The following is a 21,314-nucleotide window of genomic DNA, read 5'->3' on the forward strand; positions in this document are numbered from 1 at the left end:
ACCCCTGGGAAGATGGCTCAGTTGATGAGAGTGGTGGCACACCTGGCTCATGTTGGTGAGGACACCTTAGTATGGGCCTGAACTGTGTCTCTTTACTTTTCCCATCTGGGAAGGTAGCAGTAGCAGCACAGGGGCCGCTATGAAAAACAAGCACGCTGGTGCACACAGTAAGCCTGGAACAGTGTCACAAACACAGGAAGTAAAGCCTGCCCTCCACAGTTCTCACTGGTATCTCTCCCCTAGACAGAAGGAAACATTAAAGCCTCTCTGTGGGGCCTGTCCACATTTGGAGAAACTGATTCTCAAAAAGTACCCGGCGTGAGTATTTCTACAAGGTAGCATTTTGTCTGTCTGTGTGTGTGTGTGGGGGGGGGGTAGAAGTCGGGGAAGGGCAGTCAGAGCATGATGGGAGAAAGGAAGAGAAATCACTGTGTTTTAGAGATGAGCGCAGCTCAGCCTTTGTCAGAGGAGCTGCTGGTTCTCTGTCTGTCTGTCTGTCTGTCTGTCTGTCTGTCTGTCTGTCTGTTTGCTTTTGCCTTTGGAGACAAGGTCTCTCTATGTAGCTCACGCTGTCCTGGAACTCACTCTGTAGACCAGGCTGGCTTTGAACTCAGAGTTCCACCTGCCTCTGCCTCCTCGATGCTGGGATCAAAGGCCTGTGCCACCAATTCTATATGGGTGTCAGTGTTTGAAGTGGCTCCTAACTGATTGGAGTTCTGAGGAGGAACTGTCAAGTGCTCCGACATGTAATGGTGTGTTTGTATCCCCTCCTCAAGGCTCAGGGAGCCTTAGTGGAAGGAGGGCCAGAAAGAATAAAATCGCTGGAGAGACAGGTGAAGTGTCAGGGAATGCTGTCTTCCACGATTGGGTGATGTGCTCTTTGTTAAATGCATGTGTGTTTAGGTACGTGTACACATGTGTACATAGGCGTGCTTGCCTGTGCCTGTGAATGCAGGAGTTGTAGTTCAGTGCTTGATGCCACCATCTACGCCTCTAGTTTCTGAGACAAGGTCTCTCGCTGCACTTGGAACTCAGCATCTTAGTCAGGGATGCTGCCTGGCCAGCAAGCCGCAAATATCCACCAGCCTCTGCCTTCTGCCAGCACAGGAGTTAGAGATGTGTTTCGTTGCTGTCTGAACTTGGATCCTCATACTTTCATAGCAGTACTTTTCCCAGTGAGCCATATCTTCTCCATCCCTATTGCATTGTTGACTAAAATACTCCCAACCTTATGAAGTATTTCACAGAATGTTCCATCTCTTGAATTTCTTCGTGGACACAGATGTTAGCAGACGCTGCTTTTCTCTTAACACTCGATGTTCCCTGAGCCGAGAGTCAGCTCAACTTCTTCAAAGTCATCTTTGCCTTACGTCAAGTATTTTTCTTTCCTCATGTAAAACCTTTTCTCCTCAGAACTCTCAGCCATCTGCTTCGCACACCTGTGACCCTATCCAGTTGTCATCGTTGACAAATCTCTTGGCCTCCTCCCTCATCGCTGAGGCCTTTGAGACCTCGTGGTTTGGATTTCATCTTCACGAAAATCATTGCTATTATTGTGGGCAAGAGTTCACCCTCGAGATCTTTACCTTTTGACCTCTGCCCATCAAGACACCCATTCTGCTTCCTGCACTCTTGACCCTCTATTCCTTGACTGTGATCCTTAAAATCACAAACTTCAGGAGACTGATCTTCAAGCAGAATCTTCCAGCTCCGAACCCTTGCATGTTTTCGTTCTGCGTGCAAACCTCCGTGCATGTGGACATTTCTCTTTATCTGTGTGCACGCTTGTCATGCCCACTGGTGTTCTAATGGCCAGGCTCAGCATTGCTTCCAGGTGGATGATTTGAAAATCGTCAGTGGTTCCTTAGCTCAGAACACATTAATAATTCTAGATTAGTTCATGCGTTCCTTTACAAATATATAACAGTGAAAAAGCCAGAAATTGCTCCTCTCAACAAATGCACACATCTCATTCATGTTTGTCAGTTCAAATAATTTCATCAACTTCTCTCCAAAGTTAATAGCTATGCTCAAATACCCTATGACAATGGCATGAAATTTTAGGAAAAATAAATGTAAATCAGAGACAGGGGAAGCTATAGAGAATTTGGGGGTATTTGTTATTGAATGCTATGATAAAGTATTAGTATAAAAAATGGAGGAAGAAATGGTCCCATCTTCATGTCAAATGTGCATTGCAGTAGTCCTCAGGGTAGAGTCCAGGTCTTCACCTGAGGTTCAAGGCTGCCCATGCATTCCTCATGTTCCTCTTAACTAACAAACACACACTCACAGATGGGGCTAGTTCATCCTGGTGGATGTTTACATAGTGAGCCTTTCTCTGGGGGTTTCCTTCCTCCACAGGGTTTATCTTTATCCACCTCTCCTCTCAGTTTTCATCAAGCAGACCCTGTGCTAAGAGCTCCCTGACTTTCCGTTTTTTGGGGGGGGGCATATTTTCTTCAAAGTGCCTTCAGCCTGCATGTGTCCTCTGTCTACATTTCACTTGCCAAGTCTCACAGAAGGCATGGCCATGCTTGCCACTTCTCAGCTACTGTCACCCAGCTTCACTTCTTGTCAGCTGAGCTCCTGAGAGGAAGGGGAGCCCATGTTGCAAACACCCACATCACCCTAACCTGGGCTCATAACACAGAGCAAGGCATGGGAAGACAAGTGAGAGTTTGAATAATGATTCTAAGAGGGGCCTGGTTGTTCTATCCAAAATTGTTCACACTAAAGCAGGCTTCCTTAGGCCTGTGAGGAGTGGAAACCCCTGAACCCTGACACCGTTTTATTCATCTAGCTTCTTCCCCCCAAGTAAAGGTCTGAGAATAGCATTTGAAAATATGTATCTCTCAATTTTGCCTATTTTTACCCCTCCCTCCCTCTCTCCCTCCCTCACTCCTTCCAGTCCCCTATTATGTGTAGCGGTTATCTTCTGAAATTCACTAGCCACTATTAGATCATATAGAAAACGTCTAAAGAGAGATTCTAGCATATTTCAGTCTCTGGGAAATGCTGGTATATGGTGCCATGACATCTTAGATTTCTTTTTTGTCTTAATTGTTTCATTTATAAGAGAAGTTTGATAGTATGTCCACAATGGCTGCTGAATCAAACACGAGAGAAGCTTCAAGATGCTTGAGAATTATTGTTGATGTCCAAGACAGTGCAGGCTAGCTCACAGAGCCTTCATAGTGCCAACCCGATCCCTCAGATGGGCAAGTCCAGGTTCAGAAACACTAAAAAGTGTTCTTACAGTGGCAATAAGGAGCAGCTTGGCAGGAATATGGACTGACATCCACTACAGTCTTTTTTTTTTGGGTGGGAGGATGCAGTGAACTTTATTGTGGTATTCAAGAGAGAAGGGAGGGCTCCCTAGGCCCCTCCTGTTATTATGGGAGTCTGGGATCGAATTGTGAGGGAGATGCTCAGTGTTGGGGGCTGAATTGGGGCCGGAACTCCTCAGCAACTGAGAGTCTCTCTCTTGCTCTTGGTATCTTGGCTGGGCTGGGGTGGGTGGTCCAGGGTTTCTTACTCCTTAGAGGCCATGTAGGCTGTGATGTCACCACCCTGTTGCTGTAGTGGTATTCATTGTGATACCAGGAAATGAGCTTTATAAAGTTGTCACTGAGAGCAATGCCAGCCCCAGCATCAAAGGTGGAAGAATGGGAGTTGCTGTTGAAGTCTCAGGAGACAACCTGGTCCTCAGTGTAGCCCAGGATGCCCTTTAGTGGACCCTCAGATGCCTGCTTCACCACTTTCTTGATGTCACCATACTTGGCAGATTTCTCCAAGTGGTATGTCAGATCCACAATGGATACATTGGGGGTAAGAACATGGAAAGCCATGCCAGTGAGCTTCCCATTCAGCTCTGGGATGACCTTGCCCACAGTCTTGGCAGCACCAGTGGATGCAGGGATGATGTTCTGGGCTGCCCCACGGCCATCACGCCACAGTTTTCCAGAGGGGCCGTCCACAGTCTTCTGAGTGGCAGTGATGGCGTAGACTGTGGTCATGAGCCCTTCCACAATGCCAGGGTTGTCATGGATGACCTTGGCCAGGTGGGGCTAAGCAGTTGGTGGTTCAGGATGCATTGCTGACAATCTTGAGGGAGTTGTCATATTTCTTGTGGTTCACAAAACATGGGGGCATCAGCTGAAGGGGTGGCAGTGATGACCCATTTGGCCCCACCCTTCAAGTGAGCCCCACCATTCTCCATGGTGGTGAAGATGCCAGTAGACTCCACGACATCCTCAGCACCAGCATCACCCATTTGATGTTAGCAGGATCTCGCTCCTGATGGTGATGGGCTTCCTTGATGCCAAACTTCCCATTCTCAGTCTTGACTGTGCCATTGAATTCGCCATGGGTAGAGTCATACAGGAACATGTAGACCATGTAGTTGATGTCAGTGAAGGGGTCGTTGATGGCAACATTGTCCACTTTGTCAGATGTAGAGCAGAAGGCAGCCCTGGTAACCAGGTGCCCAATATAGCTAAATTTGTTCACACTGACCTTCACCATTTTATCTATGAGACGAGGCGGGAACAGCATGAAATATGTGGCAGTCTCTGGAACAAGGAGGAGCATATATATTTTATGTATATATAAAAATGCCTTGTCTACTGCCTTCTTGTGTTGAAACGGTTATATTGAGAAAAATTCTTACACTATTCAGTTTATCTATTTAAGGGGGGATAAATTGATAAAAATTAACCACCTTTTCATATTTATGAAATGGGGTTTTATTATGTAGCTTCAACTGGCCTGATACTGACTCTACGAGGCAGATTACCTGCAGCTTCACAAGAATCCTCCCTCCTTAGTCTCTTGAGTTCTAGAATTACAGCCATTCACCCCTATACTTAGCTCAATTTAGCTGTTTTAAGTAAACAGTTGAACAGTTATAACAGTAACAACTATCTCCAGTTTCTGTTTCTAAACTTTTTAGTATCTTGAACAGAAACTTTGAACCAGATAAGCCCCAGTTACTCAGTCCCCACACTTCCAGTTCTGGAGCTCCCACTGTAGTCCTCCATGCTCTGTAATACCCCAGCCCCAGAAGCCCTCCATTTCTCAGCATCTCCCTATACCTGGGATCCTCTAGCCTTTGGGGTTCCTAAGACCTTGCTGTCTTCCAGCCTCTGGTATTCCTATCTCCTAGTATCTCCCTACCTATGGGATCTCCCTTCTCCTAAAGTTCAGTAGTCCCTGGAGCTGAAACCAGAAATGACAACAGGAAGCGAGGAGAATGAGCAGGGCCTTAGTGAGCAGAGCAGAGTGTGGAGCTTAGGAGCAGGCTGTAGGCGAGGGTGTTGGACAGTGGGAACAGGGTTCTCTCTCCTCATCCCTTTCCTGCTGTGTGACCTTGGTCAGTTCACTTATTCTTCTCCTACTTTCACTCTTCCTTTGTAGACTTGAGAGGTTAGACAGAATCCCCCACAAGTGACACCATGAGGACCCCAGGAATTATATACAGGGAGCCATACTGATTACAAAACTCTACATAAATCTTTGCTTTTGCTACCTTAGGTGAAAGATTTCTTTCTTCCACTTCCTTTTTTGAGTGTGTGGGGGGGATAATGTAGTCTATCATATTAGATTGTTTTTTTCAGAAGACATTTGATTACATTCAAATGCTTTTCTCTTTCTTCTCTAGGCCATTTTTTCACTTGCTTGGCAATACATGGGAATCTGGACCTAATTGTTTTTCTTGTTTTTTTTTTTTTTTTTTCCGGAGCTGGGGACCGAACTCAGGGCCTCTCGCTTGCTAGGCAAGCGTTCTACCACTGAGCCAAATCCCCAACCCCCAACCTAATTGTTCTTGAGGAACAGCTTTAACACCCCTGCTTTTTCTGTTGTGGTTCGGTTAGATGTATAAGGACTTGGAAGTAGGAGTAACACTGACTTCAGTTTGAGATACTTGTTTTATCTAAAGCACCTCCCCTCCTCAGCCATGGGAGAATACAGGAGGAAATTGTAGCTGATGGTCTTGCTGCATACAAATGGTGGGCAAGAGAGAGTGGCTTCTCGGGGTCCAGGTTGTGCCTCTCATCTTTGGTCCACAAAAATAAATTTTGGAGTCAGGTGTTTGGTCACTGGCATGGTCTTCCATGTTTGCTATTGGGTGTCAGAGTTAGACTTTTGACAACAAATCATTTATTTTTTAGTTTTTATTCATTTATATTATATTGTATCCTTGGGTATATTTATGCCATGTGCATATAGAACAAGAGGAGATCAGAAGAGGGGGTCAAATCTCTGGAGCTCAAGTTAGACAGTTACGAGCCCAATCTAGGTACCGGGGACGAAACTTGTGTCCTCTACAAGAGCAACCAGTGTTCCTCTCTACTAAGTCATTTCTCCAGGCCTACATTACTTAATTTTTAAATGGCTAAAGTTTGTGCATTTTATTTTGCTTGCTTAATGAAAAAGATAAATGAATAATTTGAGTGCATGCCTACAGGAAATGGCTGGTTAATAAACCACGGCAGGTGAATATTATTAGAACCGTGGAACCAAGGTGGTTCACAGAGGATTAGAAAAATGTAGGTTGCACAGGTTCAAATTCTCCATTGTATCTTTCTATCTGGTTTGCCTTTCGGGCCCTTATGAAATAAAAATGTCCGTAGTACTTTCATGCCGTGGCAAATATAAGATGAATCAATATATGAACGTGCTCTGCCTATGCTTAGCACAGTGCGGTGGTCAAAGAACATGGCCCCCTTTATGCATTGAGCCTAGTCTTTCACCAAGAGGCCTTGAATAGAACCCATACAACACAACATCCTGTCCCTTCCTCCCTGCTCGATGAGATTGACTTCTGGAGACCCAAGCCACATCATACTGAGATGCGGAAACTTCACTGCTTGTGCGATCTGGAAGATCCTCAACAGCTCTTGCACTTCCTTTCCCATCAAACCAAAGACAAAAGATTGCTCTTACTTTCATGCATCCAGGGTATTCTCTGATAGCTCATCTGGTTTGCATCTCATGAACTTGCCTATTATTATTATTATTATCATTATTATAATTATTATTATTGTTATTGAGACCTTAGTCTTGTTGGTTGTTACCATCATCTGCAGTAGAGCTTAGACACAGTATCTTAGACATAGGTTCAGACAGGCTGTCTTGTAGCTGGAGACCAAGCCTGGAGTCATCATTCTTCACCCCAGGTATCTCTCCACACAGACAGCTAATCACAGCGTGTGGACATTCTTAAAGGTCAGAAGTGCCAGGATGGACCGAATGTCATGGGATGTGTTCCCATGATGCTTTGCCACCATTAGGTGGAAACTGGTGAGCTGTGATTCCCAAAGACAAAAATGGAAAATGTTACTTCATGGCAGTGTTTAATTCTGAAATTGAGCCCAGCAGGACAAAAACCAAACATGCTATCTTAATTTCCTGGTATCTGATATAGCTAAATATGAAAAATACTTTAAAAATATCAAACCAACAGTCTTAAATAAAATGATGTAACAGGGTGTATTTGTCAGCCGTGCAAAGGTGAACATGCCTCTTGGAGTTTAAATCTGAAGATATTTGTTCTGGCTGGCAAAACGTTTGTTTGGCTCGTCTGGGAGAATTTGACGCAAAACCCCTTTTTCCTAAGCAGCAGAGAAATAGAAAGGGTTATGGTGGGAAGTAGCTCATGATGCCACAGGAGAGCACTGACCACTGGGTAGTGTGAAACCTCAAGATGCTCTGTTGCTTTTCTCAGATTTAGAAGTCTGAGACCTGGGTCCTAACACAGCAAAGCGCTGGTGAGGGATCTTATTCTGGGTTACTGGCAGCTGGCCCTCTCAACCTCACCTAGAAGGTGAAGAAGGTCAAGTCTCCAGCATTTCTTCCCAAGAGTATTAGCACACCCTGCCAAGCCCAGTTCCTTTGCTTGCTTCTAGCCCTAATTGCCTTCATCTCTAGTCATCATCATGCTTGGGGGGTGGGTAGGATTTCCACATGTGTACTGAGGAGACACAATTCCCTCCAAAGCAGTGTGCTATATGGTACAAAAACCATCTTCCTTCCCTCTCCTTCCCCATCCATATTTTTATTATTAGTTTTTCTCTCCCCCTTGCCACTTTTTCTTCCTGTCCTTCCCCATCACCCCTCCTTGAGGCACAGGCATGTGTTAGTTGAATTGTTATGGCAGATACATTTAGGTCATCTGGAAAAGCAGAACCAGCAGTTGACGATGTAAAATGCTAGAACTTCTGTGTCCGGTTGGCAGATGAAAGCCCTGGCCCATCTTTCAGGGAAGACTGACTGCACCATCCAGTTCAGAACTGTGTATCCCATGTCCACATCCTTACATCTGGGTCTGCTCTGACCTATATGGCATTCCACAATAGGTTGTGCCTTTAATCCCTAATGCACTAAGTGAATAATTGCTCTAACCTGAACCGTGAAGAGCCTTGAGTGCTGAATGAGTTCCTTCACATATGTTCTTTAAAGGTGTGCCTAATGAATGGGTAAGGGGCCCCACGTGACTGATCCTCATTGCTCTCTTATGGGGGAGTTGGACTGGAGCTTTCTCAACATCTCTGTTCATCATCAAGAAAGAATTTGTTTGTGAGAAGGACCCATTTTGCCTGCAAACCCACATGCACAGCCACCCCCTCACACACACATATGCATACAAACATACAAACCACTATAAACATATACTCATAAACATATATGCAAAATAACAAACACAAAATACACAGAAATATACATGTACATACAATGCCCTCACATACATGCATATATATAAACATATAAACATTTGCATGCATATGCACAAACACACAGACATAAACACATACACATAAGCATAAACACACACACACAGACACACACACACACACACACACACACACACACACACAAATTTCTCCCTGGCATCCATTTATAGTCCTAGATTCTATAAGCATTTGACTGTTTTCCCCTTGATTGAGGAAGAAACTATAATTACAGACAAAGGGAGCATGGTACAAAGTGCCAATTTTGGAATAAGAAGACCTTGACCTTTGAACATGCTTCCAGTAGACTGAGGAAAAGGGATCATGTCTGTGCCAGGGTGCCCCTCATCCCTATTCTCTCTCTTTGTTGCTCTGTTTTTCACTGGTGCCAATCACCAAGTCCAAGGCTTCGTTCTACCTTCTCATATGAGAAAGAGTCCAACAGTCCATATTTTGTCGTCCTCCCTAGATTTTTAAAAGCTAAGCCTGAAATATGTTTTTAAAATTAGTTTTAGGCTTACAGTACAACTGAAGGCACAGGCGTGGCACCCACATCGCCACACACATTAGCATCTCCACCAGATGGTACGTTAGCTGCAGTCGGGAAGCAAACTTGATGGAACATAATCATCTAAGGCCTTAGTTCATGCCAGGACCCACTCTTGTTGAGAATTCTATTAATTTGGATGACTGACACTGACAGGCAGCCATCATCTCACCAGTGGCTCACAGCGTAGCTGCTGTACTCTTAAGTTCTTGCTGGATTTTTATAGTTTCAATTTAGAGATTGCATGCACTTAAACTTTAAAAAAAATATAAACACGGCAATAAGGAAAGGAAAGTATAGCTGGTTCTAAAATACCAACCAGCTGGCTGCCACTGCTGGGTTCTCATAGTCTCGATTGTTGCACAGCGAGGAGGTCAGTCTAGTAACAGTGCCCTGCAGGTTATCTTAAGAGCACACAGAGAGCGTGCCTGGAACTGCTTTTGTGTGAATACAGGTTATGGTGTCTTAACTGGGGAGATGCTGGTGCAGTTTATAGGGGACCACAGCGAGGGCTCTGCTCATCTGAATGGTGAATTTCTGGATTCTTGTCTTGGAAAGATAGGTAGGATGTCTGTGTGCTCCTCCTGGGGATAGAGGAGGTAGCCCAGGAGGTGTTCCAGAGGCAAGACCTAAAGATGAATTGATAGAAATATCTGAACAGGTCAAGAACCTTAGAGCCAGTGGGTCTTTCAGAGGTATTGGGTCCAATTCCCTCACTTGGACAAGATTTATGATCTGGAGAAATGTGGCTTGTCCAGAGCCACAAGTAATTAACAGAAAGGCCAAGCGCTGGGCCAGGGTTGCTCAGAGCTCTAATACTTGTCAGGAATGTAGAAGCTGAAATCTAAACAAATATCCGGTATGACACAGATGGAAAGTTCTGTTTCAATTCTCACCATTGAAGACGTTTTAACAAAGAAAGAACTGAATGTAACTTTTGGCCAGTAAGCCCATGTCCCCGGTTCAGAGTAGAACATGGCTATATGTGCTTCCTTCCTTCCTGCCTGAATTCTCTCCCTATCTCTGAATCCTGTTTTGGGTTTGGGTTTTTTTTTTTTTTTCTCGTGTCTAGGAAAGTCTTATATTGTGCGTCTGGATAGATCATATGTTATCAAGAAGAATCTTGGCAGCCACCTCTGTGTGCTGCCTAGACCACAAGCTAATTTTCAATTGTGCTCTAACTTAATGACAGTGATCCCAATCTTGATTGGTTGGGGTTTTCTCCCAAGTCCTGTAGATGAAGGCTGGTGATGTGCGAAGAGCCATTCTGTCACATCAAGTTTCATTTGAAAGTCTATAAGTATACATTTAAAAATATGAAAACAAACCACTTCCCTGTCCTAGGGACATAAATCATGTGTTTTCATTACCTCAGAAAGACCAAGAGAAGATGAACTCTAATATTTCAAAGGCGACAAGCAATTTATATGAATGAATCACAATCTCAACTCCATTCTACCGGAGCCAGAAATACACTGTAGCAAGGTTTCAGTTGTTTCTTTAACAACAGCGAATAGTCATATAAATACCCAGGCATTCTGCTAATTTCCAGTTCACTGGAGGCTTGCGTGGTTGCGAGTCACTGAAGCAGAAGCTATACGAAGAAACAGGTTCAAGGTGGCAACAGGATGTATTTGCCCATTGGGGGACTTGGGACCTGGAGCTTAAAGTGAGAAAGTGTGAGGATTTGGTTTAGAGGAGCCAAGAAAACTGTGATGTCTGTGGTGCCACTGCTGTCTCAGTAGAGAGAGTGATACCTGAACAGATGTCTTTAGTGGCATAGGGAGTGGATACAGATTTTGAGAGCTGTCTGTTCTTGTATGTCACAAGTAGAGCAGCCACACATGAAGTCATTGGATTGAAATTTAAATACGTGTTAGAACTGCCAGTGGAAAGGCTCTTTTGAGTTGAATTACTTGTCTCCAAATCCGAGTTTTAGTGCCAAGTGATTTTCTGCTTTGGATAAGTGCTGTAATAATCTCTGAGCCTCAGTTTACTTCTTATAACCTAAGGTACCTACTTGCCAGAGCCCATGTTGAGATGCCAAACGTGGAGTGCCGAGCATGGTGTCTTGTATGTACAAACAGCAGATATTGTCATTCATCAGCTATGGTGCTAGTCCTTGTCTCAGCAGGTGTGTAGCACACTTTACTGTCCCCTTGAATCTCAGCAGGAGTCAGGTTAACTATGGTTCCACTCAGCATCTTCATAGGTCAGATTCAGTCTCTTATCTGGAGCCTGCATTCGGGTGTGTTCAAAACCACTTGAGGTTCCCACTCAGACTCAGCCTTTTCTTGCTTCCTGGCTTCGGGGCGAGCATTATTCTGAGAGAGCCCACTGCTCCAGAATGTTTTCCTTCAGCCAGGTCCCTTCTTGCCTTGACAAGCTCCTACAGCATGTCTCACCTATGTAAGAAGTCTTCCTGTGTTGTTTGGGGCCCAGCCATTCTCTCCCTGCATGGTGACCCATTCTTTGGACCACTATCTTATGCGTTTTGTTTTCTTCTCTTTTCTAATTATACATCACCTTTTGTAGCCCATTTCTCTGTGAACACAATGCAGTGCTTGTCTTAGGCTCACTTTAAAATAATCTCTGTGGTGTGTGTGTAGGGAGGGAGGGCTTAAAAATATCAGCTATTTCTGGAGGTTGTTTTCTGTGGGTATCCTAGCTCTTTGAAGATGTTAAATCTGTTTTGATTTTCCTTTTAATCAGATTTTCTTTCTGAAGCCCTCTTGAGTCCTATTGAAACTGTACACTGTTATGCCTTTTGCTGAGGATGGAGAGAGGCAATCTTTTTCTTGGCAAAGCTGTCACTGTTCCCTCTCCCACCCCTAACCTGACACTATAGAAGCTGTCACCTCCTTTCTCTCTTCTAGGGACCCGGAAGGGTGACCCTATTTCCTTCTCTTCTCCCTCCCCTGTGCCTGTACCACAGCGTGCCTCTTATATGTGGCGGTTGAAAGAAAGCTGAACAAGGAACATAAGATCGTGGTAGTTTAATTTTTTCTAGAACCCCTTTTCAGCTTTATTTTGGTGCTATGTCATGGAATTTTTAGACACACATGAGTCATAATTACTGGCGTGAACTAAAAACAAAGCTTACTATAAGACATTTCAGCAGAGCAGCTGAGATGCTGGGCCTCGAGTCTTGCATGACTTAGAGCAGGAGTACGGTTAAAACTCTGGGAGAAATTCTCTCTAAGGTTTTGTAGCCACCTCCTTCTTTGTTGTTTTGAAGATACTTTTGTTCAAGGCCTTTGATGCCCATGAAGTAAAAAGATGGATTGGTTTACTTAAACCAAAGCATACCATACAAATAACTCCTTCAAATCCAGAAGAGGCGGTAGCCTCCCAGCAGTCATGCAGTTGGCCTGAGGGAAATGAGCCAGGAGTTCCCCTTGGAAAATGTTGACAGGCATCCATGACAGGCAAGTGCTCACTGCAGGCAGCAGCCTAGCTGTTAGCTGTGGCCATGGGTGAAGATTGAATCACCTTAGAGGCAGGTCCTGACTAGTTTCTCATCTTGAGGAATGGTCGGGCATCCCAGCAGAGCGAAAAGGACGTCAGTTGTGGCTGTGAGCAAAATACCAATGTGATTTTGCCCTCTGCTTGGCCTGCTCCAATCAATTCTCTCTCCTACAGCTGGAGTGATATTTTAAAAACAGAAATTGGATTGTGTCACTGCCCTGATTAAAGTCCACGCTCCTTGATGTGCGCCGAGAGGTCTAGTGGGAACTTGCCTGTGCTTCTCTTTCTCTCCAGCTCTGGTTTCAATAGGCAGAGCTTCCTGTAACAGTCTCCTGGAAACCCTCTGCCATGTGGTGCTTTGTTTCTCTCCTCCTTGTTTCACTCCTACTTCAAGTGTCAGATGAATTGACGTCTCCACAGACTTCTTTCTGCACAGAGAGATGCTCTGTGGCCCTCCTTCGTGACCCTCTTGGAATATGTATAATACCTTGTGAGACAGTTTCCTATCTTTGGTAAAAGATTATTCAAGGTTTATAGCCTGTGAGGTCCAAAGTGACAACCTGCTCATTATTCTACTGTCAGGCCCAGTAAAGGCTAATTAATGTTTGCTTTTAAACTATTTAAGTGCTTTTAAGATGTGTGTGCGTGCGTGCGTGTGTGTGTGTGTGTTGGGCGTGGGGCATGCATATGTGAGTGAAGCTGCCTGTGGATACCAGAAGAGGGTATAGGATCCATTGAAGCTGTAGTTACAATGATTACAAGCCACCACATCTGTGGGCCAGACACTGAATTCTGGTCCTCTATGAGAAAATTATGTTTTCTTAATCTTTGAGCTAATATCGCCAGCTCTCAAAGATGTAGTTCAGACTGGCTTCAAACCCTTGACCCTCCTGCCTTCACCTCTTCAGTATATATTGCCATCATGCACCTCTGCAACTGATTAATTAGGGTTCTTAAAAGTCAAAGTTCAAAGATTCTCTCTCCCCTACTAACTCCACAGAGACTTAAAAGTTTCTTCTATAGTTTCTCCTCTGAATACCCACCCACATTCCTTACCTAATAAATTCATGTTCTCCTTTGCAGATCCACTTTCACAGTCTCTTTGTGGGAACTCTTTCTCCTGGTTAGAGAAGGTTCAAGGATGTATCTCAGTGAGGACATATTTCTGCATCATGCAACATGTTAGTAATGCCTGTTTGATGACCTAATTATAACTCAAGGGTCCTTTCTTGACCCCTTTGTATGTTTCTGTGGTTTCTAAGGCAGCAACAAGCAGATGTAGGGGCAGATGCTGGCTCTGATGCAGATGTGGAGACAGATGCTGGCTTACTATATGTTTCTACCTAGAAGGATGCTCTTACACTCAGATTTCATGTGCAGTTGTATAGCCATGCTTAAATGAGGTTAGAATGTGGAAGTATGATCCTGCTATGTCCAGAAATATGAAAAAAATGTATAAACAGTGTTACCACCACAATCTTCCTTTATACCTGGCTTCTCTAATGTTACAACCTTTCATTTCCAGTAGTTTATCCACCGCTACTCTATGATCATACTAAAGGCTTGCACAATAACTACAATCTGTTTTCTGTGCTGGCTAGTTTTGTGCCAACTTGATACAAGCCATAGTCATGTGAGAGAGAGGAGAGAAGCTCAACTGAGAAAATTCTTCCATGAGATCCACCTGTGGGGCATTTTCTTAATTAGTAGTTAGTGGAGAAGGGCCCAGCCCATTGGGAGTGGTGACATTCCTTGGTTGCTGGTCCTAAGTTCTATAAGAAACCAGCTAACCATGCCATGGGAAGCAAGCTGGGAAGCGGCACCCCTTCCTAACATCTGCCTCAGCTCCTGCCTCAAGGTTCCTGCCCTGTTTGAGCTCCTGTCCTGACGTCCTTTGATGATGAACAGTGATGTGGAAGTCTAAGCCATATAAACCCTTTTTTCCCCCAAGTTGCTTTGACCATAATGTTTCTTCACAGCAGTAACAGCTTAAACTAAGACACTTTCAAAACAGTACGTCAGGCTATCTATCTTTGACTGTGAATGTACAAAGGAAGTACGGTGCTGGCACCATGATTCTCTTCCTGTAGCAGGATTTCTACTGCAACTGAGGTTCCCTGGAACACTCCATTGAGACACAGACTGCCAGAGAGGACATTGTTGGCTGCTTGAGTTCCTTTATTAAATTTCGATGCTTTGTTCTCATACCAAGGTTACTAGAGTCTTGTTAACTGTGGGTCTCCTCCTAAGACCTCAATTACCCAACAATAACTCTTATTTATAGGTTGACAGCTCTTTAGGACTGAAAAGAGTCTAATTTTATTCCACTGTGTTTTATTGGGAAATAAATCAAGCTACTTTTCTTTAAAAAAAAAAAAAACAGATAAATGAGTTTTCTAGTGATTTGTATAGCCACTTTTTTTTCCTGTTTTCTATAAATTAAAATATTTGGATGTCAGTAATTGAATAAACTGGATCTGACTCCTTTCAACTTCAAGGTCCTTTCAGCTGACATCATAGCTAAGAAGAGACTTAGGAATTCAAATCTCACGTGTAGCATGTTAAGTGGGGTGACTGTGACGGATAATTTAACTTCTTCGAACCTTATTTTCTAGAGTTTCAAATAGAGGTGATGCGTACACTTTGATAAGGGAATTACATTCGAATCAAGCTAGTCGACGCTTGGGAGGTACAAAGCATTTGGTTCAGAACTGTCACCCAGGGCAAGCTGGTGAGGGCCTAAAGGTTCAGAGTATCAAATGCAAGTCTCTGTTAGTGACTCCCAGACCCCGAACTGAGGGTCTTGGATTTCTGTATTGTTTTAACAGCCCCATCAATAATTATATAATATTACTTTGAACACAGCGAACATAAATCAAAGTTTGAAAACATAACTTCTAGAAAAGACTTGAATCCAATGCTTACAGCGGTAAGGTATTCTAATCTCCGCTCGGAATTACTTATAGAAAGCTGGTGCCTCTCTGACCTCCATCCCAAAGAGATTGCTCTGTTCTGTCGAATGAGCCCATTATCCTATCACCTGGTACACATCTCCAGGTCAAAGCACCAGAGTACTGATTTTGCATCCCAAAACATTTGCTGTCCTCAATCTAGGGTACAGTGTGGAGGAAGTGGCTGCAGCATCATTTGGTAACAGATGGATTAAAGCGAGTCTCAGTGAGACACATAAGCAGAAAGGGACTGGATTCCTTAATCTGGCTGATGAAAGCTGCACCACGTCCCATGGACGCCCCATACATATTAATAGACCTCAGGGTGGCAGATACAGAGCTCCTTGATTTGGGGGCATTTAAATAGAGTGTCTCCCTTGTTAGAAATAAAAAAAAAAGGTTCATCTTCACCCTTCTTGTGTTCTCAACTGTGGTACCTCCCCGTGCATCTTTCTAGAATGCTTTCACCTCAGAATGGGGTCCAGTGCACCAGCTGGTTTTGCACCTAAGAGTTTGAATTTAAGGCACCGTGCTTTTACTCCTGACACCAGTGACCGCTCGCCTTCCACAATTTCATTACAGGGCAATTATACTCTGGCCCGATTGCTCCGCTAACCATAATTCTCTTTCCTCTTTTTCAGATATTGATGAGTGTGCAGCTAAAATGCACTATTGTCATGCCAACACCGTGTGTGTCAACTTGCCGGGGTTGTATCGCTGTGACTGCGTCCCAGGATACATCCGTGTGGATGACTTCTCTTGTACGGGTGAGCAGTAAGATTCACGGCTGCTTTGCGAAGTCATCCTTGCTCTGCGCCATGCCCACATCATCACTCCTCATGCGTAGAGTCCTGCAGTCCACCCTGGCATTCTTTGCCTGCCTTGTTTGAATATCATCTTTTGAGAAAAGAATAATGACAAAAGCAATTTTATCTGCGCAACTGATTTCCACAGCCAGTACTTCTGACTGTGTGTGCGAGCATATACAAACGGGTTGTGCGAGTTGAAATTAAAGCCCTAGTTGCCTATGGTAACACTGAGGGACCAAGAGATAGGAGTTCTAAAAATAGAAAGTGTCACACTATTCTCTTGGCACCATGATGAAATGGATATTTTTGCATCTAAGAGAATGTCAGGAAAGATAATCATTAGTTTGGCCAGTGTGGCAAGTGCGTTTAATAGTCAGAGACTGAGCATTTGGGAGTCAGTCAGGATTGCCTGGTTCGGGTTTACTTATTATCAGTTTCTCATCTCTTCTCTCTGTGCTAAACACTAGCCTGCAGCTCCTTGGGTTTGAGTCCCTGTTTCTATATGAGAGGCACTGTCATGCCGTGTACCTAATTTGTAGTTGTAGCTGTGTGTGTGTGTGCGCGCGCGTGTGTGTGTGCGTGCGCGCGTGCATGTGTACAACTTCCTCAACTTTATCACTATAAAATTATCTCAAATGCAGCATCTTTTAGCTTCTGTCCTCAGCTCCCGTCTTTCTCTAGAGTTTCCAGAATATACATTTCATCTGTTGTTCAAGTCTACAGGTAGTCAGGCCCTACCTAACACACATACAATGGAGCTCTGAATTTTCATTTCTGCATTTTTTTTTAAAAAGCTGACAATAACTGTGTTATGTGCCCAGTTTTTAGAGGTAAGCATTTGAAGGTTGTGCCTGATTCCTTTCCCTTCCTCAGAGCCATGGCTGATTAGATCTATACTTCTAGTCTTGTATGATTCACACGCCACTGTCACGATCCTATGCACTTCCGTGCACAAGTGTTCCATGCACGGGGAATTGTCATACTCTTCTGCTATACCATAATCCATTCTTCATATAGAGCCAGAGCATATTTTTAAAAGATCTCTCTCTCTCCCTCCCTCCCTCCCTCCCTCCCTCCCTCCTTCTCCCTCTCTTTCTCTTATTCCCTCTCCATGTGTGAGTGCACGTGTTCGTGCACATGTACATGTGCTCAAAACTCTCTAGTATACCTCAATACAGAGAAAACCCAACCAAGTCTTTATATTCCTTTTTATCCTTTCTGCCTCCAACTTCATCATGCAGCATTTTCCTCCCACCACTACCAGATGCTGACCTTTGCTCTATCTCCTCTTTCCAATAAGCTTGTTTTACATGGCTGACACTCCCTCTTGGAAGTTCCTGGAAATCTCTTCATCTTGGGTCTATATAGGGAGTTCTGTTCTGTTGAAATCTCAGCATAAAAATGAGGCTTCCACTGCGCATTGTAAATAACCTATGCATTTGCCCTGTCATGACATCCGCATTCAATCCTGTGAGGATGAGATGATCATGTAGAGTACAGTTTTTTTGAGTGTGTCTTTTTATAAATATAAATGATTTTTCCTTTTGCTTTCTACACTGTCTTGATGACCTACAATAATTGCTCGATGTAGACTGTGCTCAGTGAATAGTTGTAGAGTAAATGAATGCATTAAAGTAATGGGCCATGAATGACCTTTCCACTTCAGAAATCCTTAGATGCGAAATCTTTCTCATATCTTACAAGTTACAAAAATTAGTGTGTCTAGTATATATGAGGGTAGTTGTCCTAGTTAGGGTTTCTACTGCTGTGAAGAGACACCATGACCACAGCAACTCTCATAAAGGACATTTAATTGGGTCTGGCTTATAGCCTCAGAGGTTTAGTATATTATTGTCATGGTGGGATGCATGGCATCTTGCATATAGGCATGGTGCTGGAAAAGGAGTTGAAGGTCTACATCCAGATCGGTAGGCAGCAGGAAATGACTGAGACAAACCTCCTTTAACAATACTAATACCTTAATTTCTCCAAAGTGACCACACATCCTAAAAGTGCCATTCCTATGAGCCTGTGGGTATTAATTCTTTCCAAGTACCACAGTAGTTAATGGGACACTTAGCCAGGAAAGTATATTGTGAAGCTAAAGTAAGTCTAGGCATGAGAAATTTCAGAGCCTTGTCTCTCACTCCTGTTTATCTACTGCTGATGAACGGAGAACGCTGCTTAGCATTGCTTTGGGGTTTAAGCTAATGGGAGAGTCACTGTGATGAAAACTGGGAAAAAGAGAACATGGGGTCCTCCTGCAGCTATGAAATACCCACCAGGAGTTGATGTTGAATATGGCTCACTGTTGAGCTGAAACTGGAATTTCTGGCCACAAAGAGAGGGGAGAGTGCAGCCCTATGGAGTCTTCTGGTGGAGAATCTGACATATTGGGTACCCGAGCTAATAAACACTATAAACTGATACTTGGTTCTCCACATAGTTTTTCTTGACACCGGATGCTCTCGTCTTGATCATTTTGCTGTATCAGTTGATGACGTAATAGAGAAGATGGTCTCAAAAAATTAACTAGGGTAGAGGATGCAGCTCAGTCGTGGGGAGCTCGCCTAGCATGCGAGGCCCAGTGGTGAAGCCTCAGAACTGCAAAATAAAACAAAAGCAAACTTTCCAGATTAAGCTCATTGCAGTATGTATTATGTGAGAGGTGCCAGCAAACAGTCATAGGAAAAATGCCCATAGTTTTCAAGAAAGAGTACTCATTATTTTTATTTTTGCAAGCCAGAGGGAGCCATTGGAATTAACTGGTACATGTTCTCCTATGGTGACTGGTTACCTTAGAATTTTACAGTGGGCAATTTAGATGGGAAGGGAGAACCAAAAGGTACCCTTCTGGTTCTCATTTTGTCTACAGTTTAATTCAGGGGCCTCTAACAAAAATAATAAACTGAGTCCCAGGAACTATGGCATCTACCTCGAAAAAAGGTAAATGCAGTGTATGTTTTCAAGATGGAGCTTGCCTTCAGCTAATGCCTGACATTCACTTATTCATTGATGAAGACTTCTTTCCCTAAGTCATAGGTTGTTGATGTATGTGATAGATTTTTGCTAATATGTGTGTGTATGCACGTGCGTGCGTGTGTGTGTGACTATTAGATTTATCATTTCTAGATGACAGTTTACTGGCGAAATTTCTAGACTTAAATGAATCTGTTGTTATCCTAAGAGTTTTGTGTAACACTTTTGCACTGATATTCCTAGTTTCCAGAAATCATGCTGTCTCCATTCTGGATCTCTCATCTATTGTTACTCTTCCTGTTGGTTTGTCAGTGTGTCAGAGCTGAAGCTGCTTCCCTTGCTTTTCTGTGTATTCCACCACAGAACTCATTAGCCATTGTTTTTTAGGCATTTGGTTCAGATCAAATGGAGACCTCAGTAGACATACTAAATAATCTTGTGCAACCGGTAATTAGTGAGTCTGTGCCCACAGGATTCATGGCTAGCGAGGGACCAGCTTTACATTGAAGAGGCTCTTACTTACTTAGCATCGGAACATAGTCCATTTGCCGGACCAAGTGTGGCTAGATGGGAGTAGATAAATACCAGATGCTAAATACTCTGTGGTCTTTACTACTTAAAATATGTATGGACCCTATACTACCTCTCTCAGGTGTCTTATGCTAGAAGGCCTCTCAGATACCTGCACCTGAAACTGCTTCCGGAAAAGAGAGGTCAAATAGGAAACAGATATACAACCATTCGTTTTTATTTTATTATTTTTTTCATGTTAAAATCTGGGGGAAAAATAGACCTGGGGCTTTGTTCGTAAAATGCTTCCCTGACAGGCATAACACCTAGGACTCTATCCCAAGCACTGTATAAAACCAAGTGTAGTAGCCGCCATTTCTAATCCCAGTACTCCTGAAGTGGAGGAGGATTAAAGGTCAAGGTCATCCTTGACTAACTGCTCGTGAGTTATAGTGAGTTTAGTGAGTTTGAGGTCAACCCAGGCTAACCCTGCCTCAACACACACATGCACACATGCATACACGCATGCAGGCACACGCATCCCTATCTGCCTTCAACCTGTAGAGCAACAACATTCCCAGAGGGTCACATTCAGAAAAGTGATCTAAAACTTGAAAGTGTAGCTCAGTCATTTCTGCTGGAGAGTCAGGCTGTCTTACACAACTATGTATTATACATCAGTATCCCGGATAATGTTTAAAGGAAAGGTTTTACATTCAAGGCTACACTTTGTAATGGATGTGGTGTGGGAAAGAAAACGGTCATGTGATGTCCTGGAAGATGGGAGAGATCCAGTATCATAAACTGTGCCAGGTAGAACAAGCTGGGTATCTCCATGGTAACTCTGTGTTATGTGTGTCATGTTGAACATTGTGTGGGTTGACTATTTGGAATCCTATAGAGCTGACATGATCCAAAAGAAGTGCAGAGTACCCACCAAGACCAGGGAATTCGGGTCTCAGAACCATTCCAGTAGAATTTAAAAATGATACAACACTGCATTAGTAACACAGCTTTGGACTAGAGAAGTCCATTTATTACAAGTGAACAAAAATCAATGTCAAAAAAGGAGAAAAGAATATTAAGTCTTTCTAAAGAGAGATTATGTGGCTGAGGAAATTATTGCAAAGTAGAATACCTTAGGTTATTTCAGTTTTCCATATGTAATACTGGAAATTCAATGTTAATATCATGCTGAGATTAATTCAGTCTGGAAAATGCATGTCGGTGAAGGCCACCAGAGAGTGTTTAGCTTGAACTTTTATGATGGAAGTCATTCTGAAGGTCTGTTGGACTTCTTTGTTGCTTTAAGTGATGT

At 43.5% G+C, this 21,314-nt stretch overlaps 1 protein-coding gene across 3 annotated transcripts in view; it reads left to right on the forward strand.

Annotated features, from left to right (window-relative positions):
* Positions 1-21,314, forward strand: part of Nell1 (neural EGFL like 1) — an 890,282-nt gene that overhangs the window by 435,086 nt on the left and 433,882 nt on the right. For all 3 annotated transcript variants that reach the window (XM_087593733.1, XM_087593736.1, NM_031069.3), the window contains 1 exon segment: positions 16,340-16,465. In XM_087593733.1, coding sequence (XP_087449859.1) covers positions 16,340-16,465 — 126 coding nt within the window.

Source organism: Rattus norvegicus, chromosome 1 (assembly GCF_021556685.1).
Source record: "Rattus norvegicus strain SHRSP/BbbUtx chromosome 1, alternate assembly SHRSP_T2T, whole genome shotgun sequence".
In the NCBI taxonomy this organism is placed as follows: domain Eukaryota; kingdom Metazoa; phylum Chordata; class Mammalia; order Rodentia; family Muridae; genus Rattus; species Rattus norvegicus.